The 17,522-nt window shown below is 32.1% G+C and overlaps 1 protein-coding gene across 2 annotated transcripts; it reads left to right on the top strand.

Annotated features, from left to right (window-relative positions):
• Positions 1-7,142: 7,142 nt before the first annotated feature.
• Positions 7,143-15,768, top strand: LOC133194175 (achacin-like). 2 transcript variants are annotated; one of them, XM_061330177.1, is made up of 5 exons: positions 7,143-7,310; positions 9,497-9,890; positions 10,722-10,823; positions 13,203-13,445; positions 14,696-15,768. In XM_061330177.1, the coding sequence occupies exons 1-5, from the start codon at positions 7,256-7,258 to the stop codon at positions 15,507-15,509; spliced, it is 1,608 nt and encodes a 535-aa protein (XP_061186161.1). In that variant the 5' UTR covers positions 7,143-7,255; the 3' UTR covers positions 15,510-15,768. The 2 variants fall into 2 exon arrangements, with proteins under 2 accessions (XP_061186161.1, XP_061186162.1); XM_061330178.1 differs by having other exon boundaries at positions 13,203-13,449; positions 14,700-15,768.
• The last annotated feature ends 1,754 nt before the right edge of the window (positions 15,769-17,522 follow it).

Genomic DNA, 17,522 nt, shown 5'->3' with positions numbered 1-17,522 from the left:
TCTTTAATTCGCACACTTGCAGGTTTGAATTAGGGACTTTAGGATTCCCCTATTCATTTAGATCAGAGTGGAGATTAATTTTTCTAATTAAATCCAAGGTATAAAGACAACCGCTTTGAAACTATTTTATTTTAGTTCCTTTTTTAAAAGCTAATTTACCATTTAGATTTCATGTTTACATTAGAAGTTCTTTCTTAATGCTTAGACTGAAATTTCAAATTTTATAATTTGATTAAAACTGTTAGTTTCAATTCAAGGATCTTTTTTTAATATCAACTTCGGAATACTTTTGAGAAGAATTAGAATGTTAAACAAGATATTTCCTGGATAGTTTCGCCAATTATCACAAGTTATGTGTTATATCTTAGAGTGGATTTAAAAAAAAAGAATATCAAATAATTTCTCTTTCAATTTATCATGCGGAGTTGAGGAGTCGTAAATGTGTTTTGAATTGGCTTATTTTTGGAAAATGTTGTGCTGAAAATTCTTTGGTGTTTTTTTTTTATCCACATTTGATTAAAATTCTTCTCGAATATGCACAGTAGTGCTAAAGTTTTTCCTTCACTACTGTTAATATTTTCATGGGGAATTACTAAAGAGTCTTGATAGAACATTTATCTAACCATGAAATGTTTGTAAGGATTTTCAGAATCCAGAATAGATATATAGAGGATATTCAATGTTTTGTAGTTGGATATAAAAATTATTTCACGAGTGAGACAGGATTTTTTGATATTTTCAGGAGTGAAATAGACTCCATTTCAATTACAAAACATTGAATTTTCTGTTTATTACATTTTCTTTGATTTTCCCTTTGCCTCTGTCTTTTCTTAACACAGTTTATAGACTGTGACGTCATAGTTGAGCGGTTGAGAAGTCATAGCTTAGCAGTTGTGAGACTGAAACCATTGTAACTTGGATTTAGCATCACATTTGGGAAGAAATTGAAAGTTTTAATCTCTATGAAGACCGTTTAGTTACTATATCTTTTGATAGGCCAAAATTATTTTTGCTTACTTTGATATCCTTTCACACTGTGACAGAATATCACTTGGGTATCCTTTAACACTGTGAGAGAATATAACTTTTATTCAATAAATAAATCACAGTATTTCACTGTTGAAAATGTAATAAGTGCGAAAAGATTATAAAAGTGTAATAAGTATATTAGTTTATAAGTGATTTTTTTTTTGGTAAATGATATATTAATTTGCATATTTTTTTTTGTATAACTATTGGTTGCTTTGGGTAGATGTTTTGTCGTTGACCATTTTTGCACATTTAAAAACTTGGAATTGCCATAACTGTAACACAATGGAAATCATTGATCTTTTTTTTTTTTTTTTTTTTTTTTTTTTTTTTGCATTTGTGAGGTTTTCTAGAAAAAAAAATATCAAAATATAAATTAGGAAGTATCATTGACTCAGTCACATTGAAAACTAGCTTGTTATTCTTTTTCTATTCGATTTTATTTCTCGCAGAAAATTATTAAATAAAGTTTGTTTGAAATGTTTTAAAGTAAAGGCATATTAATTTGTAGCCTTAGAATAACTTTAAAATTATGTATCTACGTTGACAACCAGAACTTAGATAATTTTCAAACAGGTGAAAGTTCAAAAGATGTTTAAGGTAAGTACTGCGTTTTAAACAAATGTCGTTTACTGCTTTTTATTTGGAAATTAAAATAAGTACACGACTATTGCTATCAGGAGCAGAAGTGACGCAACGGACATACAACTTTGCTCAGGCCGAAACTATTTTTTTTTTCTTTGACAATAAAAATGACCAATCAAATTTTAGAATATAACGCATAGTAATTTTTTTGACAAGAAAATTACAAAAAATATAGGTGCGATATGGCAACTGAAGTTACACAATAATGGTACGTTTGATACCGTGGAAAGGGGCTACATAACACCAATTTAAAAAAAAAAACAACAAACTTTTAAAACATTTCTAACACAAGGGATCAATCATGATTTAGTCCCTTAAGATAAAAATTAATTTACAGTTACAACTTTGAACCCTGCAACCAGGTTGTAAATAATTCAACTGACCAGGAACAAATTAAGTAAATATGAAATACCTTCTCTGCAAAATATGACATTATCACTGTTCCTTTAAACTTTCTTAAAAATTGTCTTAAAATACAAACCTTAACAAAGTAATTGAATATATTAAATAATAAAATTATTTAATTTTACGAAATAATTAAATTATCTTATTTTAAAAGTATATTTGAAATTGATCAAAAATAATTTAATCAGACTATTTCTTGTATTTGAATTTTATAAATCAAAAATAAATGTGATAAAGTCTAGATAGTTATGAATGTCAAAAATAGCCGTTTTTGCTTCGTGATACAAATATTTCAGAAAGTTTAATTCATCATTTTTTTTATATGTTGAAAAAATGTCAACGTTTTTATTGTCTTAGAAGGAAGCAATATATAATTTATTAACTTATGTAGGCTGTAAGATGAGGAATATTACACCTGCAGAATGCATGAATATTATTTTTTTTCTCAGTGGTTAGTGTAGGATTTTCAATATCCTAAAAATTGATTTTGTGAAAATTACAAACAACATGGAAATTCCATGCTAAAACCAGTGAAAGGGAGAATAATTCATTTTAATTTGTTTTCATGTCATTTGTTTATCGAACGTTTACACAAAATTAATTTGTTACCTTCCACTCAACTGTGATTAATTTATGCACATAACATTATATAAGCAATGCCCATACATCTTATAAAATTATAATGTCTGTTTTCCCCAGAAATTTATTTTAAAAACTATCATGCATGACTCAAATTAGTTGTATATTAAGAAGTGAATTCATAATAATTTGGGATACAGTTAGGTTGAGAAAGTTGGGAGTAAAATCCTGATTTTGCTGTTAACTAGGGAATTAGATCATTCTGGAAATATATATATATATATATATATATATATAGATATAGATATAGATATATATATATATATATATATATATATATATTAGAATCAACTTTGCTATTGTGAAATATATATATTTAAGGGTTTATTAATATATGCAGGTTATCCAAGTCTTCCATCCCACAAAAAAGTATTTATTGTTGGAAAAGGTTATGTCGTATTCAAGTATATTGAAATCTTTCTCCGAACATGAATAAAGTAATTAAAAAAAAGATTTGTTTTGAACATTTTTTATTGTATGATACGAGTATATACTTATACAAATGAAAATAGTGAAGTTAACGAAAAGTGACAGATCTAAAAAACAAACCTTACAAATAATACAAATCTGTGAACAGGGCGGAAAACAAGGACCCAGAAAATTCTAGTTGTGAGATCAATTGCACAGGAGGTCTAAGCATCCCCCGCCGACCGACCACACCCGCCGCGAGCCCCATTCAACATTCAACTTAATGACAGATTGTATTTGCAACGAAGGTCAATGTATCGACCATAGAATTTGCGAAATATTAACTCTTACCGAGATTGGTGATATTCTTGTATCAAAACCTTCATTTTCAATAGCCCACCTCGTTTGAGAAATTGTTCGTACGTAAAACAAGCTCTTGTGTATCGAATCAACTGGGAGACATAAACTCCATATGTAATTTATAATGTTATATTGCCACATTAGAAGGGAGATTGACGATAGAAAAGTTTCATATACAAAATATGAAACAGATGTGTTAAACACTGTGGTGTCTTGTATTTTGAGTTCAATGGGATATATCGAATCAACGTAGGAATGAAAATGAATATTGTTAATTGATTATCTAAATGTCGATTAGAAGGCCTCAGCAAGAGACATACTTTTCATGTAAATGTTTTTAAATAAATTCTGCTTCATATGATCATGTTTGCTTATAACGGGGCAAGATTAACACCCATGAGAATATCTTTCTCATTCGGATTTATTTTAGTTACGAGTTATTCATATGATCGGTAACTAGAGAGCACATATTAAGGAATTTCTTTCCACTCTTTGTGAAACTGAAGTTCTTTAAAATTCGTGTTTATTATTACTTCGAAAATGAAAGAATCCAACCAAATGCTTATCGAATCATGGGAACCAATCATATACCCGCTAGAAACTGTGTAGAAATGATGAAATATGTAGCGGTAATGGGAAAAACTCTTATCTGCTCCATATGAACTTTCACTCTACAACTGCGTATATTCGTCTGTCCAATGTCCAATATTCGGTAGTTTTATTGTGCAGTGGAGTCTAGTTAAAGCATAAATGAAGAACTATGGAAAAGAGCAGGACAGGAACCAATGGACGTACAAATCAGACAGAGGAAGTGGGGCTAGATTGGACACACGCTAAGTAAGCGACCATCCAGCATCACACGCCAGGCCCCGACTTGGAACCCACAGGGCAAAAGAAAAAGAGGACGTCCAAGAAACACCTGGAGGCGTGACTCGGAGTCAGAGCTAAAGACACAGGATATGACCTGGCAAGATGCAGTAAAAGCAGCCCAGAATCGAGTTCGTTGGAGGACTGACGTCGATGGCCTATGTTCCTCACGGAACGACAGGCCTAAGTAAGTAAGTAAAGTAAGGAATCTAGTTACGTAATATCAAAAAAGCTTCTCCCAGATCCTGAAATCATTGAATGTGTTCTCTGCTATATGTACACATCTTATTTTTCCACCAGGAACAGTAGGGAAGTGGTATAGATTGGCTTAGTTTTTCACTTACATTTATGTCATAAATTCGTCTTTAAAAGATAACTATATAGGGAAAATTTCATTGTGTAAATTATATGCTTGAACAACTCGTCGCAGAGGATGTAATTTCAAGATGAGGTCTAGGAAAAATATAAAGATTATTGTCATAATACATAGGTGACTACAGAGACTATAAAACTTTTTTTAAGGGACTCTCTGATGGTTGAATCAGTCTACTTTCCCACTTGAACGGTGAGCGAACGGTTGATGAACGGTGAACGAACACTGAACGCTACTTGTTAAATGGCTATTGAACGATAACCGAACGCAGAAAGCGAACGGAGTAAAAATTATGGCACAAAATGAAAGGTGAACGCTTAGATGATGACAGTGTAGTTCGGAATATCTAAGGTGTTTTCCTTACATTACATGGCCGTAGGTACCGGGGGGAGGGGGGGGGGGCACGGGGGGCCATGCCCCCAGTAATTTTGCCGATATATAGAGTACTATAGAAAACAGAACTATACGCTTATATGCCCCCAATAAAAACGTCTGATGACCCTTTTTTTTTATTTTTGCTTGTCAAGAAATTTTTGGTAGTTGATAGAGCCCCCTCAGCTAAAAATGTATGGTTGTGCCCCCCCCCCCCCCCAACTGAAATTGCTTTCTACGGGCATGCATTATACAAATTCCATTGTCAAATAAGAAAAAGGAAAAAATATAATTGATGATTATTATATGTTGCACTATAGATCACCACATTTCGCGACACATTATCTTCGCGAGGTATGTATTTGCTATTTATAAGCATGACAAAATTTTCACGAAATATGGGTATTGCTGTATATAATCAATGCTAACAAAAATTAAGCGAAAACGCAATTTTTGCGAGCAGACGGAAAATAAAGTTCTCGTGAATAAAAAGTGATTTACAGTAGTGACAACATCACCAGACAAGATTAAAAGATATATAACTGTTGTCATCACTTCTTAAAATAAATAAATGTAGACTCCTGCAATTTCATGAGAAAAATAATACATCTTTTCATTTACCGGTACAGGTACATTGTATATCCATACATGTTTCCTACAATATCTGAACATTTATTTAAACGCATTTTTAAAAATGATTTTATGATATTTTCTTTATGATGATACCTAACAATCCTTTTCTTTCAACAAGATCGATACTTTTACTTAAAATTTATGACTTATTAGTTTTCAGGGATTCACTCATATCTGTCAACAACAAAAAGACGTACTAGTAGAATGAGGGCTGAAACGCACTTCTTGTTTGTCACACCTTACAAATTGTCGAGTCTTGATCAAACCAAGTGTTAAAGAACTCAAACGACTTTCTCCCAATTTTAACTTCCATCACTACACGTGTATTTGGATCTTTGATTGCCAACAAACTTGTAAGAATAATCTTTCATAGATACATGGATACGTATTTATATTTCAAATCAGTCAAATTACGATTGATTTGTTTTAGAAAACTCAGTTGGATTGTTTATTTTTAATTGAATGATAATTCATTTAAGCGAATGAATCATTCTCCAATTCCTGAAGCGTCGAAAAAGGGTAGGTACTTTTAATTACTTTAAACGGACTTTTTTCCACGGGGTTATAATTCCGCGCAATCACCATTTCTGTTTAATCAGCGGGGTTTTTTTTTGGAATGCCCTTGGATTTGGAGGTTTTCAATGTACTTTGTGACAAATTTCCGCGAAAAATCGTGTTCATGAACATATCGTAAATTAATCCACAGGGAGAAAAGGACGTTTAAAGTAGATCAAAAATAGTAAATATACTTGTTAGGAGGGAACTTTTTTTCTCTATGTACAGTCTACGACTAAAATGGAAAACCTGGGCACCATAAATTCGTTCTTTGTCCTTTTATTACCCTTTAATATATTTTTAAACAATTTTTTTTAAACCTTACCACACCCACAACGTAATTTCAAATCCATAACAGTTACTTAATTTATAATTCATTAAAATACTATGGTTCTGGTCTCTGTACTAATTGAAAAGCCTGTTAAAAACTTAAGATAATTAAAAAAATATTTTTGAAAATATGTTTACTGGTCTTCGTATCTGCAGATACCAGTTTGTGGGAAAAATTATTATGCTCGTGTTTACGCACAGAAATGAAATTTCTGTTGTATGAATTTTATCAAAATAATCTTGGGTTTTCCTTGTAAAATAACAGTGAGGGAAAGGTAAATAGCTTTATTAAATTATTTGCATGCACATTAAATTGCAGACATGTTGATGCAAAGGTAATTAATTTACAAAATCAGGCATGTTAATGAGTCATTGTGACATCAGTTTAATGGTGGTATTTGAATTCCTGCCCAAGATATAAAATCCTGTCCTATTTCAAATGCACAATAACAGCATATTAATTAACCTTGCAACACACATGTCCGGTCATCTTTCTTGTCTTAATTTGAACGGTTTTTCCAATTATCATAAATATTAACGAGTTTCCTTCTGTAATCTTAAAAAGACTTGAAATAGTGCTTTGTATATATTTAAAATCATAAAAGATTTGGCTATTGTTTGTTGTAATTATAGAGGAATATGGGATTTGTTGCAGCGTGTGTATGTATATTTCTTCTTCTCGGAGAATCTAAAGGTAAATTTTCTTCTAATGATAATTCTTAAGGATAATCCCTTTTCACAGAATTGTATTGTTTCTAGATTTTTTGAGATCGATCACAGTTCGTTACTTTTACTTTTTTTCATTATCATTACTCAAGCGATAACTAAAATGCATGGAAATAAAATTTGAAAAGTGTGTCATTTTTAAACCCTCTAGCAACATACGGATTGTTATGGTGACATACTTTTGAGACATATCGAGAGTTCTGAAATGAAAGATTGAAAGTAGAAAAAAAATCTATCTGTAATGTCATCTCTATTTGGCATTGTTTATTAAAAAATACGATGCAATTTTCAGCTAAACTAGGATAAATAAAGAAATCTTTTAATCTGCGTACTCCCATGAAAAGTTCCTCAGAAATTCTCCATTCAATTAATCAAAAAGGTTATTATACATTTGGTTTATAAATGTGAAATAGGGAGAATAATTCAAATCATAATTATTTTAGCATTCGTGTACTCTTAAATTGATTCTAAAAAAGTTTTTACAGAATTGGAATTTTAAACATGCTAGCTCATCAATAAGAAATAGAGAAAATTGTTAATGGAACATATTACAATATGGAATTCCTGTACTTTCGAATTACTTCGATCAACACACGTCAAAGATAAATCAAACTTTATATTCTAAAAAGTTAAACATTATTCTGGAGAAAAACATCTTTGACAAATATATTTTTTTTTAATGTAGTCATGCTAATGAACTTACTTGAATGAATTTTAGTTTTTTAATCGAATTTTGTACGGGCGTATTCATATTGATTTTGCATGTACTTTTGTTTCAATGTGCAGGAACAAGATTGTGCTGAATTGTCCCATGGATCATCGATTGTCAAAAATAAAAGATTACATGTATAATCTAAATACTTACTACTAAATAAATTGATTTTTTTTTGCATGAAGGCAAACATATTCTGTCTTCTCTTTAAGTCTAGCACCAGTATAATAGAACAACCTCTTTTATCATAGTTAATGACTATAAGTTTAATTGAAATGCACCTGCATAAATTTGTCATGGATTTTCCTTTTTAGAAACGTCTGTTGTAAGCATTCCAAGACAAGCTATCATGCTAATAATGATAAATTTTCCAAATATTCTGGATCATATCAATGTTAAATCACCTTTAAACATAAACTAAAGGCATTGATTGAAACTTTGCCTGACATTTTCCGATGTTTTTACATTTGTGAAGGAGTTACAGATAGGGTCCGTTAAACAGCAGGGAAATGTCTCAAAAATCTTGAAACTCAGTTTTGACATCGATCATTGTTATTTTTCAGCAGTTTTCGGAATCTTAATTGTAGTAATAACTTTTACATATTAAAGTCATTCAATTTTTGTAACAATTTATATAAAATAAAAATTCAAGACTTAAAATTGATAATATTTTATTCGTACTTATAAGTTATATCTGGAAAAAAATGTGAGATTTCAGTCAGCCAGAGTTTGGAAAAAACACGTCATGAAAAGAATTTAGTCGCAAAATTTTCGCACCTGTCCTACTATGAGGTTTGACATAGTCAGTGCGCACCATTAAAAAGGATATATGCAAATTGCAAGTTACAAATTTCAGAGATAATTACTGCATTAAATCCTCAGTCATCGTTATTTGAATTGTTAATTATCAATGCTCATCTTATTATTAACAGGAATGGACTTTGTGGCAAAAGCCATAAATATTATTTTCATAGTATGTCCTCTAAGTAATGTTGAAAATATCTATCTGAATCGGTCTATCCTGAAAAAAATTATTTGACCTCATGTACAATTTCATCTTTAAAACAATGTTAAAATATGTTTGGTGGGTTTCGGGATTTTTTCCTAAGGAAGGATTGGTGTGGGTTCCAAACCTACTCCGACCACATTTCTTGGCAACTCAATCATCCTGCTACTGGAAGGAAAGGGAGGGAATGTTCAACCAATAACATTTCCAACACTATATATATTTTTCATACTATTATCTAGCATAATATGCACAATTTGTACATGGCCTTTTCTTCAGTTTTACGAGGGGCCAATGTTTTTCTGGTGTCCGATGCAATTTTCAGAGCTTAGATCACTATGTCACTATTCAATAGCACGTCATAAAAGAAAGTGGTCCAACCTCTCTTACAATTTTTTTGTTTGTTGATAAAATGTTCATTTTGTCCTTTTCAAAGGAGGATACATTGAGGATATAAGCATTATCGGAGCCGGTATTGGCGGTACCTACACAGGATGGAGGCTTAGAAATAAGGGCCTCCGGATAGGTATTTATGAATACTCTAATCGTGTTGGTGGCAGGATGTACACGAGAACTTTACCAGATGCCCCTGATCTTCCTGTTGATTTTGGTGCCATGCGGCTAAGGCCTGCAAACCACCCGAGGATGATTAAAGCCGGTAGAGAATTAGGATTAACATTTGTACGTTTTGTTGAGGAAATGGGACGGATTCCCGAACGTACACGCCTTTACCTTCGAAACACCCACCTGTCGATTCCTGATTTAGGGACCCCAAGGACACCTTACAGACTTAGACCAGAGGAGAGAAGAAATCCTTCGGACCTAGAAAGGTGAGTGCTATGTTGATTTTCATGCTTTCAATTTTAAGATAAAGTTATTTTTGAACGATATTTTCAAATGTTAAGGAAGCTCTAAATACTGCACACTAAAGAGTTCTATTTGTAGGGTTGTTTTATTGAGTTAGAGTGATCCACCCATAGAAGAAAAATAGAATAAATGGGAATCTACAGTTAATGACACAATTTCTTATGAATTAAAGTATTCTTAATGTTATGTTAGACCAAGATTAAGTGATTGAATACATTATTTCCATTAACTTTCCCTATGCAAGTAAACAACAGTGATTTCTTTCATGAATAGTCCATTGTCTATGAACATTTTTTTCTGCAGAAATAAGGCACTATGTTGAAAATGAGCTAGATACACTGAATATGTGCACCTTTATATGATATATTTTTCTCAAATTCCAAAAAGCATTTTTCATTAGGCCTAGTGTTTAGAGCTTCCTTAAAGCAATCCTGATACACGTTTCACTCCATTATTTCGTTCAAACAAGATTATATGGAGATGTCCTTAAACATATGACAGGCATTCAATTTTGTAATAATTTATGTAAAAACATTTAGGTCACTGATTTTTCTATTGCAAATCCTCTAGTGCAGTTAAAATTAATATGGCTCAAAAATGGAAATTTAAGGGGATTCTCTCAGAATTAATTATCAGTGTCATTACTCTATCATTAAAATAATAAAAAATAAATACAGATGTGAGTAGCTATCGTTAAATTTTCTTTAAAATGTCTTTGAATTAAATATACATTTTTACAAATCAGTTAAGCTTAAAAATGGATTAATGTATCCTTTTTTCCTCTAACCTTGTAGGTCCTTATCTGAATTGTTTACAAACTATAACGGCTCTGATCCAAATACAGAGCTTTTTACTGCCGTCACTCTTAGAGATGGGATTCCTTTATATTTACAAAGGTTTGTAATTTTGTATTTAATATGCCGGCATTATTATTATTATTTTTGTGTGTGACAGTGATGTCTTGGATTTCTATTTGAAATACATACCTGCAATGAGAAAAAAATATTAACGAATGTGCTTTTTCTGTTCATGATTTACTAACTCATTTTTGTAATCCATGGGAAATCCACATTTATATTAATTACAGGTTTTTTCCCCTTATCTCTTTCTGTGTAAAGTGCATTGGACAAGTATTTGACTTTCTAATTGTAATTAATATTGCTTTCCTTAATCATTCTAACGTAATAGTTTTTTTTTAAATAATTGAAGATCTTTTTATTTTCAAATATGAATGTTATTTTTAATTTGTCATTTTCATTATCTGAAAGGCAATTACAAAACTAAGCGATGATGACTCAGATCTAAAAAGCAGAATGTCCATCTAGCCAAGAGATCATATCACAAATTTAGACGTCTGTTAGAATTTAGATACCTGTGTGATACTTATAAATGTTTACATACTGAATTTCAAAAAGACGGCAAATTAGCAATACAATCTTACAGAACATTTTTGTTTTGGACTGTTTTGGGTTTTAAATTATTTCATAACAGTATACAGTTTCGACTTAAGTCTAAAATGTTTCTTGATCTTTGGGCCTGATGTCAGGTGATATTCAGTGGATTATTCGAGCAATTTTACCTGAGTAATCCAAACCGATCTTTTTTTTTTATTTTGGCTGACGTGTTTTGTACCAATTGTTATGTCTGTTTTTATACTACGGAGTACGCCGTCTACCAAATCAATACATAGGGCTAAGGGCGGTTGTGACTGGTCGAGAGGGGATGCTTTCTCCTCTTCTTAGGCACATGATCCTACCTAGTTCCGGAAATTCCGGGGGTCCGTGTTTTATGCCCTGTTAACTGATTTGTATTATTTGTAGATTTTTTGAGATCAATCACTGTCCGTTATCTTTACCTTATTCATTTTTGAATTTCAAATATTTGATAATCAGTTGTTATAAACAACGATTGAATGATTCTGATTTGATAAACAGAGAAATTTCAGGTGAAAACCCGAGAATCATGCCTAGTATGACACGTTTTCTCAGTTTTTGAACTGACAGAGGAGCCCGTACAAAATATTTAATATAATAAAGATTTCGTAAGTGGAGAGAAATCATGGCATTGTAAATATAATTCGTCAAACATTATAATTTTTATGAATTAATTGTAAATGTGAAAGCTAACAAATACAGTCTCTTTGATTCGATCCAACTGGATTGCTTTGTGTAGAGATCTAGTTGGAGCGGATCAAAGATCTAATTAAATTGGAACAAACAAGAAAAGAATCTCAAGTACATGTCATGAACATGTACAAGTAAAGCCGGGTCATGAGAACTCTGAAGTTCTTGATCAACCTGGGTCAGTAATAACAAAATGATAAGCTTATGAGCAATGCAATTGTCAATATGCAATATTGCTTACAAGTGATGCAAAATAATTGAGGGAAAACTAGATAAAATGTATTATCCTTTTTCGTTGTTTTTCAATGCCTATTTGCAAATATATGCAGGTAATTAGTACAAATGTACTGTAACTCTTATCATAATATTAAATAACATGATTCTAATTCAGTCGTTTCACAATAACACTGTGTTGAGAATAATTTAGTGGTTATTTAATATTTTCAGGATTTTCCAAAGAAATAATATAAGATAGCTAGATACATTCTAAATTTTCTATCCTGAAATCCTCATAAGGGGGGAATAAAACAATACGTTTGATTAGTCTTTAAATATCAATAACTACATGTTACAAAATCAATATAATTTCTTTATTTATTATTTATTCCATTAATTCTTAAACAAATGTAAAGATAAAGAAGTTTTCACACTCAAAATCCAATATAATATACTGTAATTTCATTAATATAAACGAGGAATTTATTATCGCGTCATTTTGGCGAGGAGCACCGTTTGTGAAATAATATTACTCGCTTTTAATGTTCTGATGCTGAAATACATGTTAAAACTCGATCAAAAGTTCAATTGCAAATTCGTGTTCTCGGGATACGAAGTCAACGAGTCATTTCGCAATAGTAAGTACAAAAAATAGAAAAATAAGGAAATTACAGTATTATAAAAATTGATGGCAGGACAAACCCAAACGCTAGAAAACACCCAAGATGGTATTAGGTGCCATGGATGAATAAGCATTCTCCGTCGACAGATCATACTGTTAGACCTTTCTCCTATGGAAAATGTGTTTCTGATTATCGAAGAAATATAAGAATAAGCATCAGATAAACGTTTCAAATTTTACGTTATTTTTTTTTTGGTTCAAATTATGGCAGTTTAGAAGTATAATTTAATAGTAATAATGAAAATTATTTACAGCTATAAAGAAGTTATAAGAAAAACTGGAATAAGCAATGAGGCATACAATTATATATTTGACAACAATTTGTTCCAATCCGGTTTCGGTGATGAACAATGCATTGAGACTTTCCCTAAAACACGACGGGGTTTCGAAGAGAACACCATTCCCACTGGACTTCCACGGGTTGTATCTGTTCCCACAGGAATGGGTTCATATCCCACAGGATTTATGAGGCGATTCCTATCAAGGAACCCGAGAAGGTATCTTCAAAGTTATTGTTTTGAACAAACTGAAGTATGAATTTGGTTCTGATCAGTCGTACTTAACTTGCATATTGAAAATAAAGGAATAACAAAAGCTTATCAATGTACACATGCCATTGCAAAGGTCATATAAAAGAGATATAGAGGATATTCAATGTTTTGTAGTTGGATATGGAATTTATTTCACGAGTGTGACAGGATTTTTGATATTTTCACGAGTGCGAAGCACGAGTGAAAATATCAAAAATCCTGTCTCAAGAGTGAAATAAATTCCATATCCAACTACAAAACATTGAATTTTCTGTTTATTACATTTTCTTTGATTTTTCCCTTTGCTCCTGTCTTTTCTTAACACAGTGTCATAGGCTGTGGCGTAATAGTTGTAGTAGTTGAGATGTTATAGCTTGGCAGTTGTGAGATTGAAAACACTGTAACATGGATTTTAGCAACATATTTTGGAAGAAATTGGCAGATTTTATCTCTGTCAAGATACTGCAAACCAACTAATATTCGCGACATCTTTTATTCGCGATTCTTCAGTTAAGAATCCATCTGCGACTACTAATTTTCGCGACTGAGGTAGCATTCTACATAAATACAAAGGTGAATAATTGGTTCGCTACGATAAATATTCGCGAGAAAAAGAAGATCGCGAAACTCGTGAATATTTCTCGCTCGCGAATAAAAGTTGGTTTACAGTAGTTTAGTTTCTATATCAATCTTGTTACAGGCCAGAAATTATATTTTACTTACTTTGATATCCTTTCACACTGTGAGAGAATATCACTTTGGTATCCTTTCACACTGTGAGAGAATATCACTTTTATTCAGTGAATAAATTACAGTATTTCACTGTTGAAAATATAAAAAAAGGTATTACATTGAGCAATGAGGAATCTTTATCGTGTCAACGCCTGCCGTGACACGGGGCCTCGGTTTTTAAGGTCTCATCCGAAGGACCCGCAACTTTCACTTCAAAGTGCCGGGCGCATGGCGAAGGAACAGTTGCTACCCATTTTTTATCGACTTTGGTCAGTCGCGGCCGAGATTCGAACTCACGACCTCTCGATCACGGAGCGAGCGCTCAACAGACTGAGCTACCGTGAACGGTTCTAAGAGAGAAAAGTATCAAATTATGTACCACGGAAGTAACAGGAATCAAATAAATATAAAACCTAAATTGTCTTTGTTTTCTCCGAATCTCATTTTATCAGTTTTTGAACAAAGATTTTTTTTTCCTGTTGTAGGCACCGGTATCATCCAAACAGCCAACTTATAAGAATATCAAGAACGAAAAGAGGACTTTACCTACTGAAATTCAGAAGAACAAGAACTATCAATGGCAGAACTATTCCTACAAACAAATACTTCAACGTGATCACACGTAATGTAATTCTAGCCCTACCAAAGGTACCGATTCAGCGGATTCAGATGCCAAACTCCAACAATCCTGTTTTTCAGTCGGCACTTAATTCGGTGATTGATGTTCAAGCATCAAAGATTTTTCTTGTTTATGACTATCCTTGGTGGCTTCAAGAGCGCTTCAATTTCACATTTACCCATTCAGATCTTCCTTACAGACAGTCACTCCATTGGGGGATATCTCGCACTAGTAAGGCGGTTTTTCTCATGTCGTATGCTGACTTTGACGATGTAGCATTCTGGAGTCCTCTTCAACGTAGAGGTAATGTCATTAGCAAAAGGAATGATGATACTCGGGTAACCGACGAAGTTATACGACACGCACATAGCCAGATTTCCAAAGTTTACAAGATAGACTCCAGATATCTCCCTACTCCTGTGGACGGTATGATGTTTGTATGGGACAAGTATCCATTTCATGGAGGATGGGTGTCTTGGAAACCCGGATCAAGATGGTACGACATCAAAAACTACCTGACAAGGCCATTTCCTCAAGACAATATATTCATTGTTCATGGTTACTGGGGAGCGGAACATAATGGCTGGGGAGAGAGTTCGTTGGAAGCTGCTGATGACGTATTAACTCACTTTGGTCTTCCATCTTATCTTTCTAACACTATAAGAAACAAAACATATTAGTAACTAAGTTAGTAAAGACAAATTAAATTTGCAAACTCAGTTCCTTACGGACCTTTTCAACAAAAAGCATATTCACTTTCCTAGACATAATGAATATATGCATAATAATAATAATAATTGATATATAAAAGTTGAACACTGCACTTATGGATGTTTTAATGTGTTCTGATTTCTTCAATGGACACTAACCTTTAATTATGAACTTCTTTTAAAAATCTTGGAGATTGGGAATGAAAAGAAGAACATCTTCATTCGCCGTGTCTTTTGTTTTTTACGATTTATTTTTAACGAACATCAACAGTTTTCAATCAGACTTTGTGCAAAGATGTAAAAATATAATCAATTAAAGAATGTGCAAGATTCTCGATATTCACGTAATCCGAATTCGAAGACGGCCATATCTTATGTGAAAATGGGAGACACAGCTTAAGTGAGAATCGAACTATATCATTATTATTGATCTGATAATTAATGACTTTTTTCTGTTTGGTATTACCAAATACATGTTCCTACAATGCAGTAGCTCCCAGATCTGTGAGGTGCAATAATTATGTGCATGCACTTTCACCATCTTAGCTCCGCATCCTTGAGGTGGTGAACTTTTAAAATACTATTGTTATTTTGATTTTTCTTTGATGTGACCTATAGTAAAAAAAATTTACATATGAGTGAAAAATTCTCGAGAGGGATGTTAAACGACATACAAATATGATAAAAAAGTTTATAAACTTGCATATATTTTTTAAATTCGAACAAATTTTTTATGTAACGGATTATTTTGTGCCAAAGGCAAAGATCATTGAAGTCAAAGTTTCTTGACAAGCTGTTTTATTATACATTGATTTCTAATATATGCGTATGGACAACCAGGAATATGGAATTGTTTTGACATGGAAATGCATTTATGACATTGTCATCTTTATTAGAAACAAAATTTGACAACCTTGATTCTAGAGTTTGTGGCTCATTATATACAACTTCACATCAGAAACACCCTATGACAGGGGTTCTTTAAAATGTAAAAAAGTGCAAAAAAAATTAAAACATATTTTTATATGACATAATAATAGATGAATAGGTAAAACTTATGGCATACGGTTGTAGCCGTGGGACCGTTTCGAACTTCATTCATTCAACGAAGTTTCATTAATAGGAATGTATTCAAGAACAAAAAAAAAGGGTATGCTGAAGTACCTGATACTCAACACACATTTATGCTATTTTCTAGAGTCTGTAAAATCCAAAAGAAAATAATGAAATACATGCTGAACGATTATTATCATTGGCTGACAATTAATGAAAATCAGGGTTCCAAAATTTAGAGGATTAAAGGCTTAGTATATTTCATCCAAACTAAGGACTAAGAAATACGGAGCCGCTGAATAAATACTTAGTATAGAAATCGCTCAAAAGTATTAGATATGTATACGTTCGTACAAATTATCTTAATATTCTTACAAAATAGTCCCTCGCTTGAACTAAGATATTTATGCGGGGAATTAGGTATTCGTGCGAATAAATTAAGTATGCATGCAGACTAATTAGTTATCTGTTTGGAGGAATTAATCATTAGTTCGGACATTTTTTTTATCGTTAAACAAAAAAGAATCGTTTAAAATAATCTCGACAAATAACTCTTTTCGTGACAAATTAGGTGTTCGTTCCAACAAAATACATTTTTTGTTCGGACTAATTACATTTTTGTTCGGACAAATTACATTATTTATTCTTTTGGATGAATTAGATGATTGTTCGGACAAATAAGATATTTGTGCGGACAAATTAGATATTCGTTCGGACGAAATAGTTCTTCGTTTGGACGAATTAAAAATTCATTCGGATGAATGAGGTCTTTGTTTAGACGAGTTTTTTTTTGTTTGGACGAATTATATTTTTGTCAGATTTCTTTTGGAAAAAATACTCAGCAAGTAATTTGTTCAATCAATTAATTTGAATTCATACAGATTATCAATCTTAGCAGATTAACAATTGAAACTTACACCCTCTTTCAAT

This window comes from Saccostrea echinata, unplaced genomic scaffold (assembly GCF_033153115.1).
Source record: "Saccostrea echinata isolate AGI-Se365-2 ecotype Australia unplaced genomic scaffold, CSIRO_AGI_Sech_v1 ptg000028l, whole genome shotgun sequence".
Lineage (NCBI taxonomy): Eukaryota > Metazoa > Mollusca > Bivalvia > Ostreida > Ostreidae > Saccostrea > Saccostrea echinata.
This window is presented reverse-complemented; position numbering and strand designations above follow the sequence as displayed.

Excerpts from the sequence above, each read along its gene's own strand:
- LOC133194175 (XM_061330177.1), top strand. The coding sequence starts at position 7,256 with ATGGGATTTGTTGCAGCGTGTGTATGTATATTTCTTCTTCTCGGAGAA. Across the intron at positions 9,891-10,721 it reads AATCCTTCGGACCTAGAAAG|GTCCTTATCTGAATTGTTTA; the intron begins GTGAGTGCTATG and ends CTAACCTTGTAG. Across the intron at positions 13,446-14,695 it reads CTATCAAGGAACCCGAGAAG|GCACCGGTATCATCCAAACA; the intron begins GTATCTTCAAAG and ends TTCCTGTTGTAG.